The 20,663-nt window shown below is 47.0% G+C and overlaps 1 protein-coding gene across 1 annotated transcript in view; it reads left to right on the forward strand.

Annotated features, from left to right (window-relative positions):
* Positions 1-20,663, forward strand: part of pamr1a (peptidase domain containing associated with muscle regeneration 1a) — a 114,096-nt gene that overhangs the window by 42,012 nt on the left and 51,421 nt on the right. Inside the window, exons 5-6 of the mRNA XM_080191622.1 lie at positions 1,406-1,623; positions 8,753-8,860. Of these exons, the coding sequence (XP_080047748.1) occupies positions 1,406-1,623; positions 8,753-8,860 (326 nt within the window). The remainder of the gene's footprint in view (positions 1-1,405; positions 1,624-8,752; positions 8,861-20,663) is intronic.

A 20,663-nucleotide genomic window follows, 5' to 3' on the forward strand; every position in this document is an offset into this window, starting at 1 on the left:
TACTTTATAGGCAGGAAGATTGCTGTGTTTGAAAACTGTTTTGCGAAGTTAAGTTTAAAGTGCCAAAAGGTAGTGAATGTAGCCCAATCCATCACACAAACCAGCCTCCCGTTCATTGACTCAGTCTACACTTCCCACTGCCTCGGCAAAGCAGCCAGCATAATTAAGGACCGTGCATCTTAGACATTCTATATTCCACCTTCTTCCGGCAGGGAAAAGATACGAAAGTCTGAGGTCACATCCAACCGACTCAAGAACAGCTTCTTCCCTGCTGCCATCAAACTTTTGAACGGACCTACCTTGCATTAAGTTGATCTTTCTCTATACCCTAGCTATGACTGTAACAATACATTTTTCACTGTCTCGTTTCCTTCTCTATGAACTGTATGCTTTGTCTATATAGTGCGCAAGAAACAATGCTTTTCACTGTGTACTAATACGTATGACAATAAATCAAACTGAAATTATTGTATCCTGAAAGTAATAGCATTGCTTGTGGTTCATGAATTGACCATTCAATTGCATATCAATTCTGATTCTAAATTGTACATTTGAATGAAAAAAAAACTGTCTAATGAAAGATAAGCTTGAAAAATGTGTTTCCATGTCAGCTCTTGTTTGAAAATATTGTTGCCAGTTTTCCATGAATTCAAAGCCTAAGAAGTGACTCTTGAAGCTTTCAAGATCTGCAAATTCTCATGCTCCAAATAAAAATTCTTATCTTTGTTTACAAATTTCTCCATGGCCTTGAGCATCCCACATTTTGATAACCGCCTACAGTTCTACAACCCACTGGGATACTTGCATTCTTCCAGTTCTGGCCTCTTGCACATCCCCAATATTGGACTTGTGCCTAACTTGTCTTGGCCTTAGGCTCTGAAATTCCTTCCCTAAGCCTCTGTTTCTACCTTCCCCCTCTTTAAGACACTCTGTCAAACTTTCCATTTTGACCAAGCTTTTGATATATCTCGCCCAATGTTTCCTCATGCGCTCAATGCCAAATTTTGTTTGATGACATTTTTCCGAGACAGCTTACCAATTGTTCTACTAATCTAAAGATGCTAGAGGAGTACAAGTTGTTGTTGTTGTACTAGTGAGGGTACTAAGCACATACAGAGCCACTTTTAACACCGCAACGCTTCTTAGTAAGCTCTTATTTGGTTTATAAACTGAATCCGCTGCATGAACACGAGGAATCCTATGTCCAGTTCGGAACTGGCACCAAGACGTCAAGATAGTGGCACTAAGGGGCGCTCTGCTGTCCTTCGAGTGGCACATGAGCTTCAGTTGTCTGGTTGAGGAGTGGCACATATAGACCCCTCTCTTTGTCAGCTGGCTAGGAAGTAGTAACAGTGTTGCTGCCTGTCAGAGTTGTTGTTCATGGTATGATCTTGCTCTATTTCAGATTCTCAATGCTGAGTCTGGAGTTCGATTACATGTGTCAGTATGATTATGTAGAAGTTCGTGATGGCGATAACATCGACTCAAGGGTTATTGGAAAATTCTGTGGAAATGAACGGCCTCCCCCTATCCGGACCACCGGGAATTCATTACATGTTTTATTTGTATCTGATGGGTATAAAAGCTTTGATGGATTTTTTGCTACATTTGAGGAAGTTAACGGTATGTGGCCTTTCAGATTTCATATCAAATTGTGATTCATCTTTGTTCCTGCTACATTATTTGTTCACCTAGGTTAATTTGCTGATCTTTCAGATTCAGGTTTTCATTTTTATTCCAAAGTTCATCAATTGCACCTTTCTTCCTAATTATCATTTTTTTCGTCACTTGCTCCCTTCTTTCACATTTGCCTTTCTTTCTGGTCTCCCTTATTTGCCTCTTTCTTCCTCACCTCCCCCTTGTTCTAAAGGTGAATATCCAGGCAGCAAAAGGTATTCCAATTAAGTTATTGTGGTACTATAGTTCAGTACAAACACTGATTTCCCTCTTCCCTTCTGCTCCCTCTCCCTGTCAAGAAGCAAGGTTCCAACTGGCGAAAAACCTACCTTTTTGGTACAGGTTTCAATGAGCATCACCTTTTTTCAATTCACTCTGCAGCAAGACCTGGCTTACTGTTAAAAGGACCTGCATTTCTAACATTGTCGTCATCCCCTCTTCACTTCTTCCTCTCCTGCAATGATGCATGCCTTCACCAGGAAAACTAAAGGTATTAATTAACAAGGAAAATCTGTATAGAGGCTTGGAGTCTCATCAGCTGCTTCAGTCCTTAACTGTCCTCTACTTTTCTTCTAGATGTCTTCTGCCTAAGAGAGAGCTCCATCCGTTCGGATGATTACCCGCTCTCAGTCTCAATTGGTCCCTCAAGCCAGATGACCCTTTTTCTGCTGTGCTGCCCCTAAAGGGACAATCACCACATCTCACTTGGCCTGGCTTCCTCACTTGCCCATATCTCTTACTGGCCATGGTCTCTTCCTCTGTCCAGTTTCCTGAAGCCAGGTTAGGTAATTGCTGCAGGCAGGGCTTGCTGCTGTTGCCCCTGACCCTACCCACAGATAGCTTGTTGCTTTTAAAGTTTGTGGCTGTCTTATAGACAAGAGGACTCCTTGGGCAGATAGACAGAATCTTGAGTTCTTTCTGGTATTCCTGATTACATCGTCAGCTGGCAAAGTCCATACTGTCAATAATGAGTGGTGCTGTCTTGTCACAGTAAGTACAAAGCATCTGCTTCATTTACCCCTTATGGATTGGAACGAGTGGGAGTGTCCAACACATGGGGTGCTCAAGGATCCCTTTGGTCTTCTTAGCCTTACTATTCCCCTAATCTCAGTGAAATCCTGGTCAGCTGCAAAGCTCACCTTCCACTGACTGTTGGGGAACAGTTGTGATATCTGGCTGCCACATTTCTATTGTTATGACCTGCCAGTCATTCCTGAGATTTTTGGGATAGAATCAGCAGAGAAAGACTTAAGTGAGGCTTCTCCTGCTAGCCCTTAATACCCTTTCTGCCTTCCTATTAAATTGAGGGCAGTGAATACTCGTTAGTCTGCTGACAGCCAAAGTTTTTAGCATGTTTCCCTGTTTCCTGGGAGCAGTGGTGAATGCGTAACTTGGCTGGTGTAGGCAGCCCACCCAAAACAGGTGTGCTGATTGAGGTGAGGGGTTCTCTTGGAATGACTTGATGAAGCATCCACCTTCTGGCAAATGGTGAGAGGGATCATAGCTCAACAGCACCACTTACAGTTGTCTGTCAATACTGCAGCTATTTTTATTTCAGCAAAACTGAGCATTCATGAGAGCATGATGAGGCGATTCTATAGAACACACAACAGCAGGAAATGTGTTGTTTGCAATGACTTAATTAGGCAAGATATGAATTTTCAATTTTGTGGCAGTAGTACAATGTTGGGGTTGGGAAAGGTAGACATTTGGGTTCTGGCAGCTATGACTGAGGGAAGGTGGGGAGCACAGGAAGAAGTCTCACACCAGGTTAAAGGCCAACAGGTTTATTTGGTAGCAAATACCACTAGCTTTCGAGGCTTTGCCCCTTCATCAGGTGAGTCACCTGATGAAGGGGCAAAGCTCCAAAAGCTAGTGGCGTTTGCTACCAAATAAACCTGTTGGACTTTAACCTGGTGTTGTGAGACATCTTACTGTGTTTACCCCAGTCCATCGCTGGCATTTCCATATCAAAGTGGGGAGATCGGGGAGGGGGGATTTTCAGGTCATAGCACATGTGGAGGAAAGGAGGTTCTGAAGGTTGGGTTGGGTGTGTGGCTGGGGAGGGAGGAGGGAAGTGGGTGCAGGGCGGGGTGGAGAGGGAGTGGGTACTTGGTATGGGGGCAGGTCCAGAGTCAGGGTTTAGTATTGGAAGGCCTCATGAGGTTGGTCATTCGAACAAAGAAAAATATGGAGGAGGATGACAGGAGGATTTTGAGTCAGAGTCAGCACAAGGTAGAATGTCCAAGGAAATGTTAATAGGATCCAGGTTAACATGGGAAAGGTTTAAGGATACAGAGATGGCAAAAGATTATGTTGTGTGCGTCACAGATGATTGGGGCAACCGTGACGATGACAGAAGTCGGTACAAGAACAGGTCTCTCAAAAGATCACCAATATTAGGATCTCAGCTTCCCAAAATGTAATTTCATTTGAAGTGGGCAGAAAATTATTCTGGCTAGGTGTAGTTGTTGAACACAATTGACCAATAAAAGCAACTCCCTAATCATTGGGACATGGATGTGAACCATGGATGAACATGCTCTCATTTGTATACCTGTCCTCTTTACAAAGTGCACTCACTGCGATTGCCATGGGTCTCATTCAACCAATATTTCTGTAGGAGGAGAAAATGTGAAGGATAGCTCTTGTCCAAGAACAGAGACCACAAAACCAACAGCAGGTAGCACCAGAGTGGAGGTTGGTTCAGATGCAGACATCTAGAATGCAAAGAGCCAATGAGAATGTCCTGAGAAATGGTCACTGAGATATATTGAATTGTTCATCAAGATACACAGCCAGGTGGATTTTGTGTAAACCTCATAACATAAGAACATAAGAAATAGGAGCAGGAGTAGGCCATCTGGCCCTTCGAGCCTGCCCCGCCATTCAATAAGATCATGGCTGATCTGTCGTGGCTCAGTTCCACATTCCCACCCTCTCCCCATAACCCTTAATCCCCTCTCTTATCAAAAACCCATCAACCCGCGTCTTAAAAATATTTAGCGAGGTACCCTCCACCACTTCAACGGGCAGAGAATTCCAGAGATTCACCACCCTTTGAGTGAAGAAGTTCTTCCTCAACTCCATTCTAAACCGCCCCCCCTTTATCTTGAGGCTGTGCCCCCTAGTCCTACTGTCCTTTCTGAGCAGGAAGAGTCTCTCCACCTCTATCCTATCCATCCCATTCATCATCTTATATGTCTCAATGAGATCTCCCCTCATTCTTCTAAACTCTAACGAGTACAAGCCTAGTTTATTCAGCCTCTCCTCATAGCTCAACCCCCTCAACTCCGGCATCAGCCTAGTAAACCTCCTCTGCACTCCCTCCAAGGCCAAAATATCCTTGCGTAAGTACGGTGCCCAAAACTGCACACAGTACTCCAGCTACGGCCTCACCAATGCCCTATATAGCCACAGCAAGACCTCCCTACTTTTATATTCAATCCCCCTCGCGATGAAGGCCAGCATCCCATTCGCCTTCCTGACCACCTGCTGCACCTGCAAGCTGGGTTTTTGTGACTCATGCACAAGGACCCCGAGGTCCCTCTGCACCGTCGCCTGCTGCAGTTTTTCGCCAAGTAAGTAATAATCCTTCCTACCATTATTCCTACCAAAGTGGACCACCTCGCACTTGCCAACATTAAATTCCATTTGCCAGTTCCTGGCCCATTCATCCAGCCTATCTAGATCCTTCTGCAGACTCTCCACACCCTCCGCGCAATTTGCCATTCCACCAATCTTGGTGTCATCAGCAAATTTTGACACCATACACTCGGTTCCCCCCTCCAGATGATCTATATAAATGGTAAATAGCTGAGGCCCCAGCACCGACCCCTGGGGCACTCCACTAGTCACCAACTGCCAATCCGAATAGCACCCACTGACCCCCACTCTCTGCCTCCTATTTGACAACCAATCCTCTATCCACGCTAACACCCTACCCCCAACTCCATGTCCCCTAACCTTCTGCAATAACCTCTTGTGAGGTACCTTGTCATACGAGTGGCTCTCAAGGTTACAGCAGTTCTCAATTTCTATTCCAGTTATGGCTTCCAGGGTGCAACAGGCAAACAATTGCAAGGGAGTACAAGTTCAAGATAAGGGGGGGAAGGTTCAGTGGAGATGTGCAAGGAAAGTTTTTTACACAGAGTGTGTGGGGCCCTGGAATGCACTGCCATATGAGGTGGTTGAGGCAGTTACGTTAGCCACATTTAAGATTGATCTTGGTAGGCATTTGAACAAACAGGGAATAGAGCAATATGACTGGTTGGTTAAGATAGGTAAATGTGATCGGCGCAGGCTTGGAGGGCCAAAGGGCCTGTTCCTATGCTGTACTGTTCTTTGTTCAGTACAGTACAGCACAGGAATAGGCCCTTTGGCCCTCCAAGCCTGCGCCGATCACATTTACCTATCTTAACCAACCAGTCATATTGCTCTATTCCCCGTTTGTTCAAATGCCTACCAAGATCAATCTTACAGGCATCTTACAGGTTGCCACACATAGGTGCCTGAAGGAGGTGGTCAATACCTTATTTAGTCCTGTCAATTATTTTATCCAGTTGTGTTCAGTGCTGTTGCTCAGTTTCCTTGCGTGCCCTCCTCCTCCATGGATAAGCACATCTGCTACATATTTTTTAAACATTTTCCTACCTTGATGTCTAGGTACAATCCCAACAGCAGCTGAGATAGAAGAAATCTGCTCAGTGTGATGCCCTATGGCAGACAGGGACTGGTGCAGGGACATTCCTCTTGGCTTCATCTTCGGGAGCTGTTCGGGGTCAGTGGTGGAAGGGATGAGAAGATGCTGTTAAACCTCAAGGTGCCCTGAAAGGAAGGTACCTGGGCAGCTGGCATTGCTCCTCCATCTGGACACACAAAGGCAACTCCCTAAGGGGTAAGGGCTCACGGAAGAAAGTCAAGGAACTTTGTTCCCGTCTCCCTAGCCACTGCTGAACTGAGCCCATGGATACAGTGATAGAATGCAGGTCAGAATGTATATGGATCAAATGCTTGACCTGGTGGTCGCCATCCTCTCCGTGGATGAAGTTTGAGACATTGCGGAACATGCGCCAGCATGGATTCCTCCATACCCATGCAAAGCTGTTATAATCTTGGCAGCATATACCTATTTCCTCTGCTGCATGTGCAGCAAGCTACCAGTGGCCATAACCAGAGGCCCGTCATCAGCACGGGCCTCAGCAGAGGCCTGAAGCTCAACGATTCTTTGATCTTCCGAGGACCTGGCTGTCATGTCCTCCCTCACCAGATTGTGCTCCCAAATCTACACACAAACTTTCTGCATATCATGTGGCAGTGGTTGATGATGAGGCAGATGATGGTGTATCTTTGGAAACTGGTTTCTTTATCTCCAGAGGTGGAATTCCTGGGTTCTTCCTGTGGCTCTAGCCTGGACCTTGGATGGTGATGACTTGTAGCGGGGGACAAATAGAATCATGTAAAGAGTTATCACAGTTTGAGTGTTCACATCTTATCACACCCATTCTGCGTGCTCCTTTGCTGATAGCAGACTGGTTGCCTCGTTCTCCTTACTCCTGCCTGGTCCAGCCTCTTTGTCAGCAGCAGATCATGCTCTCACTTCCCTAGCAATCTCCATCATCTTCTCTGCATCAGTTGCAGAGTTTCCAGTCAGGAACTCCTGTCTGCCTCTTCCCCCTGATGCTGTGGACCTGCTTGTCCTGCATGACGAAGTGCAGAGTTAGTGTCATTTCAAGTGACACCTAACCATCTTGTCAGCATGCATCCCTATCACACATACTGGCCTGTCAGTACTACACTGCATCTGAGCATATAGCATACAGAAGGCAAACTTCCACATGCTTTGGCTGCACTTGCCATGTGACACTAAGACTGATCTTATGTTCACTCTTCTGGCATAGCTGCCCACTCACACATATGGATTATTGATGACCAAAGTAGAGACTTCTGTTCAAGATACAACACTTGACACTTATTCTGTCAGATTGGAGATGTTCATTGATCCATTTCCTACACTGGACTAGGGCTCTTGCATGGACCGCATGGTTGCTTATCTCCTCTGCCACCTATGTCCAGGCTGCCTTGGTCCGGCAGGATCTTCTGATGCCATCTGCAGAAGAGAACACCTCCCGCCTTTCCTTGATGGTCTGGAAGATAAACCACAGGGAGGCATTGCTGAACTCTGGGACTGGTCAGTTTTGACTGTCAGGCATGAGGGATTTAATGGGTCTTTGCATAAAACTGAAAAAAGCCCCACAGTGCAGCACTGGAGTATCCAGACAGTGTTGTACACTCTCTCTGCTGATGTGGACTGTGCAGCATGTGGACCATGAGAAACGTAGGAATCGGGTAGCTGTTCGAGCATGTTCTGTCATTCATTGAGATCATGGATGATCTGCGGCCTAATACCACATATTAGCTTAAAATCCCTTAAAAATATGAATAGCTAAAGTGGTAGTATATTTGAATGATGCCTCAATTACAGCTGCATCTCTTGAGGAACAGACTGTAAATCTGGAAAAAGTCCTCAAGAGGTTTAAGGAAGCTGGCATATGGTTGAAAGAGGAAAATTGTATTTTCCATGCTGAAGAGGTTGCATAGCTTTTCTTAGGAAGAAACATTGAACACATTGGGCCTATATCCATTGAAGTTTAAAAGAATTAAAGATGATCTTATTGAAAGTTTTAAGATCCTGAAGGATCTGAAGAGGGTGGATCTTGAAGAATGTTTCTTTTTACGAGCAATTCAGTCTAAAAATATTAGGTCTCTCTATTAACATGAGATGAGGATAATTTTTTTTCTCTGAGAAGGTCGGGAGTCTATAAAATTCTTTTCCTCAGAAAGCAATGTAGGCTGGGCCACTGAATTGATAAGGAAGTCAAGGGTTATTTGGTAGCAGACAGGAAAGTGGAGTTAAGACCAAAGCCTGAATAATAGGATGGGTTTGAAGGGCCAGAGGGTCTACTCCTATTCCTAAGTCTAAATTCCTATGCTTCTTTATAGAGCACCTAAGCCACAGATGTGAATGTATTAAAAAAGTGAAATCTGTACTTGTTCTTCTTTTGTTATCCTTTAGGATGCTCCTCCTCTCCTTGCTTACATGATGGAATGTGTTTCCAACTTGGACCAGTTAACTATAGGTGTGCCTGTCTTGCTGGGTACACAGGCAAATGGTGTGAAAACAGTGAGTATTAATCTTGGTAAAAATATTTAATGTGTAGGTGTATGTTGTCTGGAGTATTTGTAATTTCACGGTGGGTTGAATTGTGTTGAATTGGTGAAAATATTAAGAGTCTACAGGACCTTAAACATGCTCATTTCAAATGATATTGTAACCTTTTAGTTGGGTGCATTGCATAATCTCAATGGGTGATTCTACTGAACTAAGTACCCACCTGGAGTGTTTCCCACTGGCAAACTAATAGTGATTTGCAAAAGCAGAAGTGAAACCACAGGCTGCCAATCAAGATAAGACTGTCTACGTTGTGGTCAAGATCAATGGGGTACTCTAGAAAGCCTTTGATCTGACAGTTGGGGCCCAATTCTCCCAACCCGATGTGCACATTTTTTGGCCTGTCAGGTTGGGACAGGCCTGTGTTGGCCATTTCGTAGGATTCACACATGCCTTCCCGATGCATGTGTGTCTCCCACAGCCAGAGAGCAGGCACAGTTGGGACCACATTGGAAACCAGCAGGAAGACCAGGTAAGTGATTTAAATCTATTTTTAATCTATTTAAATGTCATTATCCAGTCCGGGACTGAATTCTCCAGCCTGATATCATCTCCTAGCCTGTCAGGAATATTTCACTCTGGCAGGGTCTAGAGTAGCTCCCCATGAATAGAGTACGGGACCCTGCTGTAGTGAAGGGGGGCCAATTGTTACCCCCTCAGGGGGTCAGGCAGCGGGGGTGGTGCCCCCGGGCATGGTTACGGGTGAAGTGATGGCCCCTGCCCCCTGACACTGCCAAAGGAGCAAAGTGCCCATGTCCACGGTATTGGGTAGGGTCTAGGGATGGGGCCTAATAGTGGGTGGGGCCCAGGGGCAGGGCCCAGGGGATGATTGGTGGGAGTGTAGGGGTTGCCACTCTGCAGATTGGATCGGTCAGGGCTGGAGGGAGGCCAGTGATCGGAGCGGGCTGGGGTGGTCTGCCTTTTGCGGTGGGGGGGTGGGGGGGGTGGGGGTGGGGGAATTGTCACTGCTGGGAGGGGAGCTGAAAATTGCGGGGGGTGGGGTGGGGGGAGGTGGGATGGGGGTGTTGGGGCAGGCATGGGAATACTTGTGCAGGCCACAATTGGTCTGCTGGGTGGGTGGGGAGGGCAAGTCCAGGGCTGGTCAGCAAACTGTAGTCTGACAGATTGGGGCCACTATGCATGCACAGAGGCTTGAAACTGTCAGACTCAGCAGTGAATAGGCCGCGCCCCTAAGCTTTTAATGATATTCACGATTGTGACTTCTGCAGTGCATAGAATGTGGGAGATTCGAGTCTGAATTCCCACTGAAAAAACAATTGTGATTTACTCCATTTTTCCCACCAATTCAGCACTTCAAATTTTTTTGGGAGAATCAGGCCCCTGGATTTTTACAAGGCATTGCAGTTGAACTTGTTACAAATCAAAGGCTTCAAATGCAGTGGAGAGGTTTAAATGATTTATGCCTGCTGGGAAGCCACAGCAACTTCAAATCAAAGCTGGGTGCATACACTGGGGCTGAGTGCACAGCTTGGCAGATTGGAAACCATGCTCCCACCCCCAGGTGAAAGTGACATCTCCTCTCTGTCAGAGGACTTCAAAGGGACTTGCTCACACCTGTAGCTTCTGACTTGGAGAAAGGAAAATCTCTGCTGCAGAATGGATTTAAAATTCTGCCAGGTGACCAGGGGGCATGGAGATTAAAGTGACCAAACCAGTTCAGAATTTACACAGCTAATGGGCAGGAATGCAGAAATTGATCACAGGGCTGCCTGAAATCCTCATGTCATGAGTGATCTTCAAGTCTGCCAGGGCTAGAAAGGGAAGTGCAGCCATGACATCCCTATCCCAGCAGAAAGTGGTGAGTTCAACCTCATGCGCCCAGCCCAAGCCCACTGAACCTTCTGAACCCTTGAGGGGCCCTTCACCAGCTGTCTGGCAGCAGTAAGTTAAAAGTTAAAGTTTATTTATTACTGTCACATGTGGGCTTACATCAACACTGCAAGTTACTATGAAAATCCCCTAGTCACCACACTCCAATGTCTGTTCGGATACACAAAGGGAGAATTTTGCATGACCAATGCACCTAACCAGCACATAGAGTCATAGAGGTTTACAGCATGGAAACAGGCCCTTTGGCTCAACTTGTTCATGCTGCCCTTATTTTTAAACTCCTAAGCTAATCCCAATTGCCCACATTTGGCCCATGTCCCTCTATACCCATCGTACTCATGTAACTATCTAAATGCTTTTTAAAAGATAAAATTGTATCCGCCTCTGCTCATTCCTCTGACAACTTGTTCTAGACACTCAGGACCCTCTATGTGAAAAAAGTGCCCCTTTGGACACTTTTATATCTCCCCCCTTTCACCTTAAACCTATGACCTTTAGTTTTAGACTCCCCTACCTTTGGGAAAAGATATTGACTACCTACCTTGTCTGTGCCCCTCATTATTTTATAGACCTCTGAAGGTCACCCCTCAGCATCTTACATTCCAGAGATAAAAGCCTCTCCTTTTAACTCAATCCATCAATTCCTGGTAGCGTCCTAGTAGATCTCTTCTGTGCTCTTTCTAGTTTAATAATATCTCTTCTGTAATAGGGTGACCAGAATTGCACACAGTATTCCAAGTGTGGCCTTACCAATGTCTTGTACAACTTTAACAAGACGTCCCAACTCCTGTATTCAATGTTCTAACCGATGAAACCAAGCGTGCCGAATGCCTTCTTCACCACTCTGTCCACCTGTGACTCCACTTTCAAGCAGCTATGAACATGTACCCCTAGATCTCTGAGTTCTATAACTTTCCCCAATGCCCTACCATTAACTGAGTAATCCTGCCCTGGTACAATCTACCAAAATGCATCACCTCGCATTTGTCTAAATTAAACTCCATCTGCCATTCATTAGCCCAATTGATCAAGATCCCATTGCAATTGGAGATAACTTTCTTCACTGTCCACTATGCCACCAATCTTGGTGTCATCTGCAAACTTACTAATCATGTCCCCTATATTCTCATTCAAATCATGAATATAAATGACAAATAACAGTGGGCTCAGCACTGATCCCTGAGGCACACTGCTGGTCACAGTCTTCCAGTTTGAAAAACAATTCTCTACAACCATCCTCTGGCTTCTGTTAAGGGTGGCACGGTAGCACAGTGGTTAGCATTGCTGCTTCACAGCTCCAGAGACCTGGGTTCGATTCCCGGCTCGAATCACTGTCTGTGTGAATTTTGCACATTCTCCTCATGTCTGCGTGGGTTTCCTCCGGGTGCTTTGGTTTCCTCCCACAGTCCAAAGATGTGCGGGTTAGGTTGATTGGCCATGCTAAAATTGCCCCATAGCTTCCTGAGATGCGTAGGTTGGAGGGATTAGTGGGTAAAATATGTAGGGATATGGGGGTAGGGCCTGGGTGGGATTGTGGTCAGTGCAGACTTGATGGGCCAAAGGGCCTCTTTCTTTACTGTAAGGTTCTATGAATCTATGATGAAGCTAATTTTGTATCCATTTAGATCCCTCACCCTGGATCCTGTGAGATTTAACTTTATGCAATAACCTACCATGCGGCACCTTGTCAAAGGCCTTGCTAAAGTCCATGTAGACAACATCAACTGCACTGCCCTCATCTACCTTCTTGGTTACCCCTTCAAAAAACTCAAATTTCTGAGACACGATTTTCCACTCACAAAGCCATGCTGACTGTCCCTAATCAGTCTTTGCATCTCTAAGTGCCTGTAGATCCTGTCTCTCAAAAAACCTTCCAACAATTTACCCACCACAGATGTGAGGCTCACTGGCCTGTAGTTCCCAGGCTTCTCCCTGCAGCCTTTTTAAACAAAGACACAACATTTGCCATCCTCCAATCTTCAGGCACCTCACCCCTGGCTATTGATGATTCAAATATCTCGGCAAGGGGATCCGCAATTTCCTCCCTTGCCTCCCACAATGCCCTGGGATATACCTCATCAGGTCCGGCAGACTTATCTACCTTGATACGTTTTAAGACATGAAGTTACATGCCGCTTACCAGATGTCCCTTTGCCTTTACACAGACTCCCCAATTAACTTTTGAAAGTTCCTGTCTGATACTATCAAAATTGGCCTTGCCCCAATTTAGAATTTTAACTTTTGGGCCAGACCTATCATTCTCCAGAGCTATCTTCAAACTAATAGAATTATGGTCACTAGTCCCAAAATGATCCCTCACTAACACTTCTGCCACTGCCCTTCCTTATTTCCCAACAGGAGGTCAAGTTTTGCCCCCTCTCTAGTCGGGCCATCCACATACTGAGTGAGAATCTTTTGGACTGTGGGACGAAACCAGAGCACCCGGAGGAAACCCACACTGACTTGGGGAGAATGTGCAAACTCTGCACAGACAGTGACCCAAGCCAGGAATTGAACCCCGACACCTCCCCTGCGATCCTTACTCAACCCAACCCCACCACCACTCCCATGAGGCCTGGATTCCAAGGTGATCCTTGGTCTCAAGTTGGTGCATTACTGGCAGAGACCATTGCCTCTACAGTGCGACTGCTGAGCAATGTACAGCTGCTGTCTTCTGATTTTGGGGGCAGGATTCTGCCTCCTGGGTCCTTGATCCAATGCTGCCCGATTTGTAGGGGGCGGGGTGGGAGGGGGTCTCCACTTTGTTATGTTTAATAGAATTGTAATTCTGTGAGACAACAAGTAAGCTTTCCTGTGGTTTGGTTTGATGCAGTAACTGTCCGCTTAAAACAAATTCATTGTGGTTGGGAGGACCATAGGAACAGGAGTAGGCCTTTTAGCCCATGGTGCTTGCTCTGCCATTCAACATAATCATGGCTATTCTGACAATTCAATGCCTTTTATACAGAATGGGTGGAATTTTATGAGTTTTTTTTCTAAGTGTTCAGCTAGCATGGAAAGGGGAGAATTCCTGATCCGTTTTTTTGGGTGAGTTTTCACACCCATTCGTATGCACTCTGTCTCTGAAATTTTGGGCTAGACAGTTTCTGGCCACAAGAGGCAGTGGGTGAGGCCTAATTCGCCAGACAGGCAACTGCTCAGATCAGAGCCACAAAGTGCACATGTGCAAAAAAGTGAAAATTAAAGCGGCTCTCCGAGCAGAACCCTCCTGGGCCAGATACAGCCTCCCCCTATCCCCATGTTGGAGTCCTCCCCCACCTCCTCCCGCCCAACATTACTGACCTCTTAATTCCGCCCCCCAGACCCACTATCATATGGTCCCCTAAACACCCCCTGACCCTGATAGCTGCCTAACATGACCCTCATTCTCCCCTGCCCCTGATCATCATAGAAACATAATTCACCCCCTGCCCTGCTCCCCCACCCTCTCTCTCACACACACACACACACACACACACACACACACACACACACACACACACACACACACACACACACACACACACACAAACAATTCCATCAGTGCTCCTGTGAATACTGATTTGTCTTCCCCTGCATGGTAACAATGCAAACTGCTTTAACCTCACTGGAATGCTCCAATGACGCCTGACTCACCCTAACTGCCTGCAGCTGATTTGCCCTAGCAAGGAACAGCTCCATAAAAAACGCAAGGATGGATAGACAGGCAGTCAGTGCAGGAAGTAACGGCCACCCAGAAGTCAGTACCCAGATTTTTGTAATCTGATCTGGCCAGGATACTGGAGGAGGTAGAAGCAAGGTGGGACACCCTCTTTACCCCAGCTGGGCATCGTCCAAGGGGAAGGGGCCTGGGAGGCTGTGGTAGCATGTGACAGTGCCAGGACACTGGCCAGGAGAACTGGGAAACAGTGCCGGAAAACATGAATGACCTAATCCAGGCAGCAAGGGTGAGTGTTTAACCTCATCTTGCATCTTTCTCCTAAATAACCCCCAGATCCCTCCACACCCAACATGCTGCATGCTTCCAACTCCTGAACCCCCCCCAAAGCACATCCCTTCTTCTCGCCCCCCAAGAGTATCACAGAGTTTGCCATCTGAGGGCCACCCCCTGATACCCTGCAGAACGTGTGCTATCAAACTTTTCATGGGTCCTTCTGTGCCCACAGGAGAAGAATGCCCATAACTGCTGGGAGAGGTGTGTCTGAGATTCGAGCCGGCTCCCCCTTTGCGGAGCAGGTGCTGGAACTTGTGGGAGAGGAGGGTGTGTGAACAATAAGTGACAGCATGGTCAGGTTGGGGCATCGAAGAGAGCACCTGCCGATCCTCCACTCGTTGGAAAAATGTCAAATGCATGCAGCCCAGGTCTCCTCCCTCCCTTGCACTTAACCTTTTGTGCTGTATTTCAGGGAGGGACCCTGACTCACCTGGGCCATCTGACATGCTGGCCCCCAGTGTTGCTCCCACCCATCCTACCTTGATAGCTCAGAAGATTCATTGGAGGAAGCTGATGAAGGGACCTCCAATCCGGCGCCAGTTTGGCGTCAGCTTCCACCTCGCAATTCACCACCCCAGAGCCTCTCACATCGGTGGGTCAAGCCTCTCACATCGGTGGGTCAGGCACATGGGGGCCTGCAGGAGGTGAAGACTCAGCTGGCCCCAGGCTATATGCTGGGCCTCTGTGATCATTTCTCCCTCAGCTGCTGAGATGCAGCAACAGAGCCAGGGAATGCAGGAGGGGCTGACAACCACACTGGGCTGACTGCGAGACTGTTGGGAGGAGTACCAAAGTTTTCAGGCGGACCAGCTATTGCCTGTCTTGCGCGGTTCCCAGGCCAACATCGCAAAGGTGGTGTCCACGGCGGAAAGCCTAGGGCAGGGAATCCTCACCATGAGTGGCCCATTCCAAGTGAAGGCCGAATCATAGCAGGCCACAGCTGAGTGCCTCAACAGGCTTTTCAAGATTCTGTGGCACATGGCTGAAAGGCTCAAGAGCCCACAGGAGACCCAGTGGAACAGTGCTGAGACACAGCAGGCTACGGCAGCAACTCTTGAGAATGAGGCCCAATCACAGAGGGCCAAGCCTGAGGGGCTGCAGAGTGTGGCCCAGTCTCAGAGTGCATTTGCTGCTGCCATTAACAGATGGCTCCTGACTTAGGTGGCCATTGCAGAGGGCTTGACCACCATGGTGAGGTGGTCCACCAGGACTGGCAGGGCCAGGTGATGCTGGAACTTCTGGAGTTCACTGCAGAAGCACTGTCATCCCATGGAGTGACCCAGGGGCCCCAGGAACCTGAGGGAAGAGGAAGGGCTTGAGCCTGTATTAGAGCCTTCCAGCCAGGAGACTGCGGCTATGGCTACACCTTCTGATTCCTCCTTCTTGAGATTGGGGCATCTCAGGGGCAGCGGGAATGAAGAGGGTGTCATGAATACGCCCCAGATACCTGAAGGCCGGCCAGGGCCCTTAAAGTCCAAGCCCCCGCAGGATGATTGGCAAAGGCTTCACAAACCATGTGTGTGGTAAGCAGCTGGCCACCTCCACCTCCGATGTACATCCTGGGGAGACATCGAGACGTAATGGCATGCCACATAAAATTAGGTTGTAGCGGCACTTAGATAACATTTGTGAAGGACTGCACTAGGTCAGAGTATTTGTGCACTTTAATGTTTCCTGTTCACATGTTTTTAGGTTAGCATTTATCATTAAGACACTATTATTGGCACAAATAAATGTTATTTCATCACCCACTTGTGACTAATTTGTCTCAGATTTGCGTTTAACAGGAACGTTTTTACCTTGATGGTCGCTGGTGGGACCCTGTATGTTGACATTAGTGGGGGAGGCCCTTCAGTGCTCTGTCACTGAGAAAATGAAGGCGCTGAAAGAAATCACTGGCTACAGTGAGTGGCATGCATTGGCAGTGACTTATAACATCTGCCATGACATCCCCAGAACTCTTGAGAGATTTCCTCCCCTTCCCCACCCCACCCATTCCAGCCTTGTGTGGGGATTTAGTGATCCCTTATCTACTACCCAGATGTGAGCCCAGGTTCCAGCGTGTATGCAGATCTCAGGTAGGAGTCAGACTAGTTTGCACCAAGGCATCATCGATGATTAGCGAGTGATCATCACCCCCCTGTTTGCCAAAGAAACTCATTAGCACAGTGAACCCAGGCCCACCACCCCGGTGTGACAATGTTGCAGGAGATTCTCAGATTCCAGGTTTTGGGGGTTGGCGGGATGGGGGGGTTGCTGTGGCGGGGAGGACTCTGGAACTCACATGTGGCAGCACAGCCTCCTATTGCCCAAGTGTGTGTTGATCACTGCAGCCCTCCCACGCCTGACCTTGCTGCCACCAGCCCTCCAGCATCTGGGTGGTGTCGCTCTTCATCCTCGATCTTCTCCTCCCCCTGCTCAACGGCCTCCTCCTCCTCAGTGACACCCGGTTGGTCGGCCTCCACACCCTCTTCATCGAGAAGGTCTCCTCGCTCCTATACCAGGTTGCGTAGGGCACAGCACACCACCACAATGCAGGATGATATAGGGGGTTATATTAGAGGGCCTCGCCAGAACAGTCCAGGCACCAGAACCACATCTTCAGGAACTCTCTGCACCTCTCTACTATTTGAACGGGTGGCCATGTGGGCCCCATTATATTGGCTGTCCACCTCAGTCTCAGGCCGTAGCACAGGCATCATCAGCCAAGTCTGAAGTGGGTACCCCATGTCCCCCATTCCCCCCCCACAGCCTGCCAGTGACACAGCCCCCCCCATTATCCTCACAGCCCCTAGCAACACAGCCCCCGCTCCCCCCCGAAACACACACCCAGCACCCATGCATTAGTGACTGCTATTTGACAGTTCCTGAGGCTGCAGCACTGCCATTTCACAGAGTTTCCAGCACATCCCCCATTGCAACAGTCCCTCCTGCTGCCTGCAGTAGGACCCAGAGGCATCCCTGAGACCTGAGGTCGGCCCTCAGATCCAATTCCATGCTGAGAATCTGAGGTAGGACTCCGTGAACAACAACAGCACCTACTTTCCACACATTTGTAGGTCACCCCCGACCTGAAGTGCAACATGTCCGCCATGAAACAAATCCCTCTGAGCAGCACGGAGCAGTTTGAAAGCAGAGACTCACCTCCTCACTCACCCTCACTGATCAAGCGCCAGAATCCGACTTTTATAGGGGAGGTGTTTTCCAGACCGATCCGGCTGCGGCAAACGAGGTGGTAAAGACAGGCGAGCCAGCTCAATTGGGTGTGAAGCTCACTGATTATATTGTGCTGAATGCAAAAACATGTAAGTTGACGTTCCACCCATTTTGGATGGGCTCCTGATCATGATTTTTTTTCTGTGATAAAATGGCAATGGGCATGACAATGAGTGCCTCTCCCACTAGCCACTTTATGCCTAAATTTACGAAATTTTTCCACCCACAAAATGGGTGCAACGAAGTAAAATTCCCAATATTCCCATAACCCTCTGTTGTTATTAATCAGAAATCTATCAGTCTCTATCTTAAATATATTCAGTGACTGAGCTTCCACAGTCCTCTGGGGTAGAGAATTCAAAAGATTCACAACCCTCTATGTAAAGAAATTTCTTCTCATCTTGGTCCTAACTGGCATTCTCCTTTGTTTTGAAATTATGCCCCCCCTCCACTCCCGGCAATTCAAGATGTCCCAGTCTTGGGAAACATCTTACCCGCATCTACCTTGTCTATTCTTCTAAGTATTTTATAGGTTTCACCTCTAATTCTTCAAAACTCTATAGAATGCAGGCCTAGTTTACCTGATCTTGCTTCATAAGACAGTCCCGTCATCCTTGGAACAAATCTGGTGAATCTTTGTTGCAATTCCTCTACAGCAGTAATAGAACATAGAATGTTACAGTGCAGTACTGGCCCTTCGGCCCTTGATGTTGCACCAACCTGTGAAACCAAGCTAAAGCCCATCTAACCTACATTATTCCAATATCATCCATATGTTTATCTAATGACCATTTAAATACCCTTAATGTTGGCGAATCCACTACTGTTGCAGGCAGGGCATTCCATGCTCTTACTACTCTCTGAGTAAAGAACCTACCTCTGACATCTATCCTATATCTATCACCCCTCAATTTAAAGCTATGTCCCGTCATGCTAGCCATCTCCATCTGAGGAAAAAGGCTCACACTGTCCACCCTATCTAATCCTCTGATCATCTTATATGCCTCTATTGTCACCTCTTAACCTTTCTCTCTGTAACGAAAACAGCCTCAAGTTCATCCTTTCCTCATAAGACTTTCCACCATACCAGGCAAATTCCTGGTAAATCTTCTCTGCACCCTTTCCAATACTTCCACGTCCTTCCTATAATGCGACGACCAGAACTGTACGCAATACTCCAACTGTGACCGCACCAGAGTTTTGTACAGCTGCAGCATGACCTCATGACTCCGAAACTCAATCCCTCTACCAATAAAAGCTAATACGCCATACGCCTTCTTAACAACCCTATAAACTTGGGTGCCAACTTTCAGGGATCTATGCACATGTACAGCGAGATCTCTCTGCTCATCCACACTACCAAGTATCTTACCATTAGCCCAGCACTCTATATTCCTGTTACTCTTTCCAAAGTGAATCATTTCACACTTTTCTGCATTAAACTCCATTTGCCACTTCTCAGCCCAGCTCTGCAGCTTACCTATGTCCCTCTGTAACCTGCAACATCTGTCTGCACTGTCCGTAACTCCACCGACTTTAGTGTCATCTGCAAATTTACTAATCCGTCCTTCTACACCCTAATCCAGGACATTTATAAAAATGACAAACAGCAGTGGCCTCAAAACAGATCCTTGTGGTACACCACTAGCATAAACTCCAGAATGAACATTTCCCATCAACCACTACCCTCTGTCTTCCTACAGCTAGCCAATTTCTGATCCAAACTGCTAAATCACCCTCAATCTGATGCCTCCGTATCTTCTGCAATTATTTACTGTGTTGAATCCTATCAAACGCTTTACTGAAATCCATATATACCACATCAAACGCTTTACCCTCATCCACCTCTTTTGTCACCTTCTCAAAGAACTCAATAAGGTTTGTAAGGCACAACCTACCCTTCACAAAACCACCTTGACTATCACTAATCAAATTATTCCTTTCAAGATGATTATAAATCCTATCTCTTACAATCCTTTCCAAAACTTTGCCCACAATAGAAGTAAGGCTCACTGGTTTATAATTATAATTAGCGAGTATATTATCAAATAAATAGGTTGGACTAAAACCTGGCGTTGTCAGACTTTTTACTGTGTTTACGCCAGTCCAACGCCGGCATACCCACATCATGGTTTATAATTACCAGGGTTGTTTCTACTCCCCTTCTCAAACATTTGCTATCCTCCAGTCTTCTGGCACTATTCCTGTAGACAATGACAACCTAAAGATCAAAGCCAAAGGCTCTGCAATCTCCTCCCTAGCCTCCCAGAGAATCCTAGGATAAATGCCATCCGGGCCAGGGGACTTACCTATTTTCATACTTTCCAGAATTGCTAACACCTCCTCCTTAAGAACCTCAATTCCCTCTAGTCTAATGGCCTGTATCTCAGTATCTCCTTGACAACATTATCTCTTACTTGCATGAATACTGACGAAAAATATTCATTTAGCGCCTCTCCTATCCCTTCAGACTCCACGCACAACTTCCCACTACTGTCCTTGACTGGCCCTAATCTTACCCTTGTCATTCTTTTATTCCTGATATACCTATAGAAAGCTTTAGAGTTTTCCTTGATCCTACCTGCCAGAGACTTCTCATGTCCCCTCCTGGCTCTTCTTAGCTCTCTCTTTAGGCCCTTCCTGGCTAATTTGTAACTTTCAAGCACCCTAACTGAGCCTTCGTGTCTCATCTTG

This window comes from Carcharhinus amblyrhynchos, chromosome 6, assembly GCF_965287045.1.
Source record: "Carcharhinus amblyrhynchos chromosome 6, sCarAmb.v2.hapA, whole genome shotgun sequence".
In the NCBI taxonomy this organism is placed as follows: domain Eukaryota; kingdom Metazoa; phylum Chordata; class Chondrichthyes; order Carcharhiniformes; family Carcharhinidae; genus Carcharhinus; species Carcharhinus amblyrhynchos.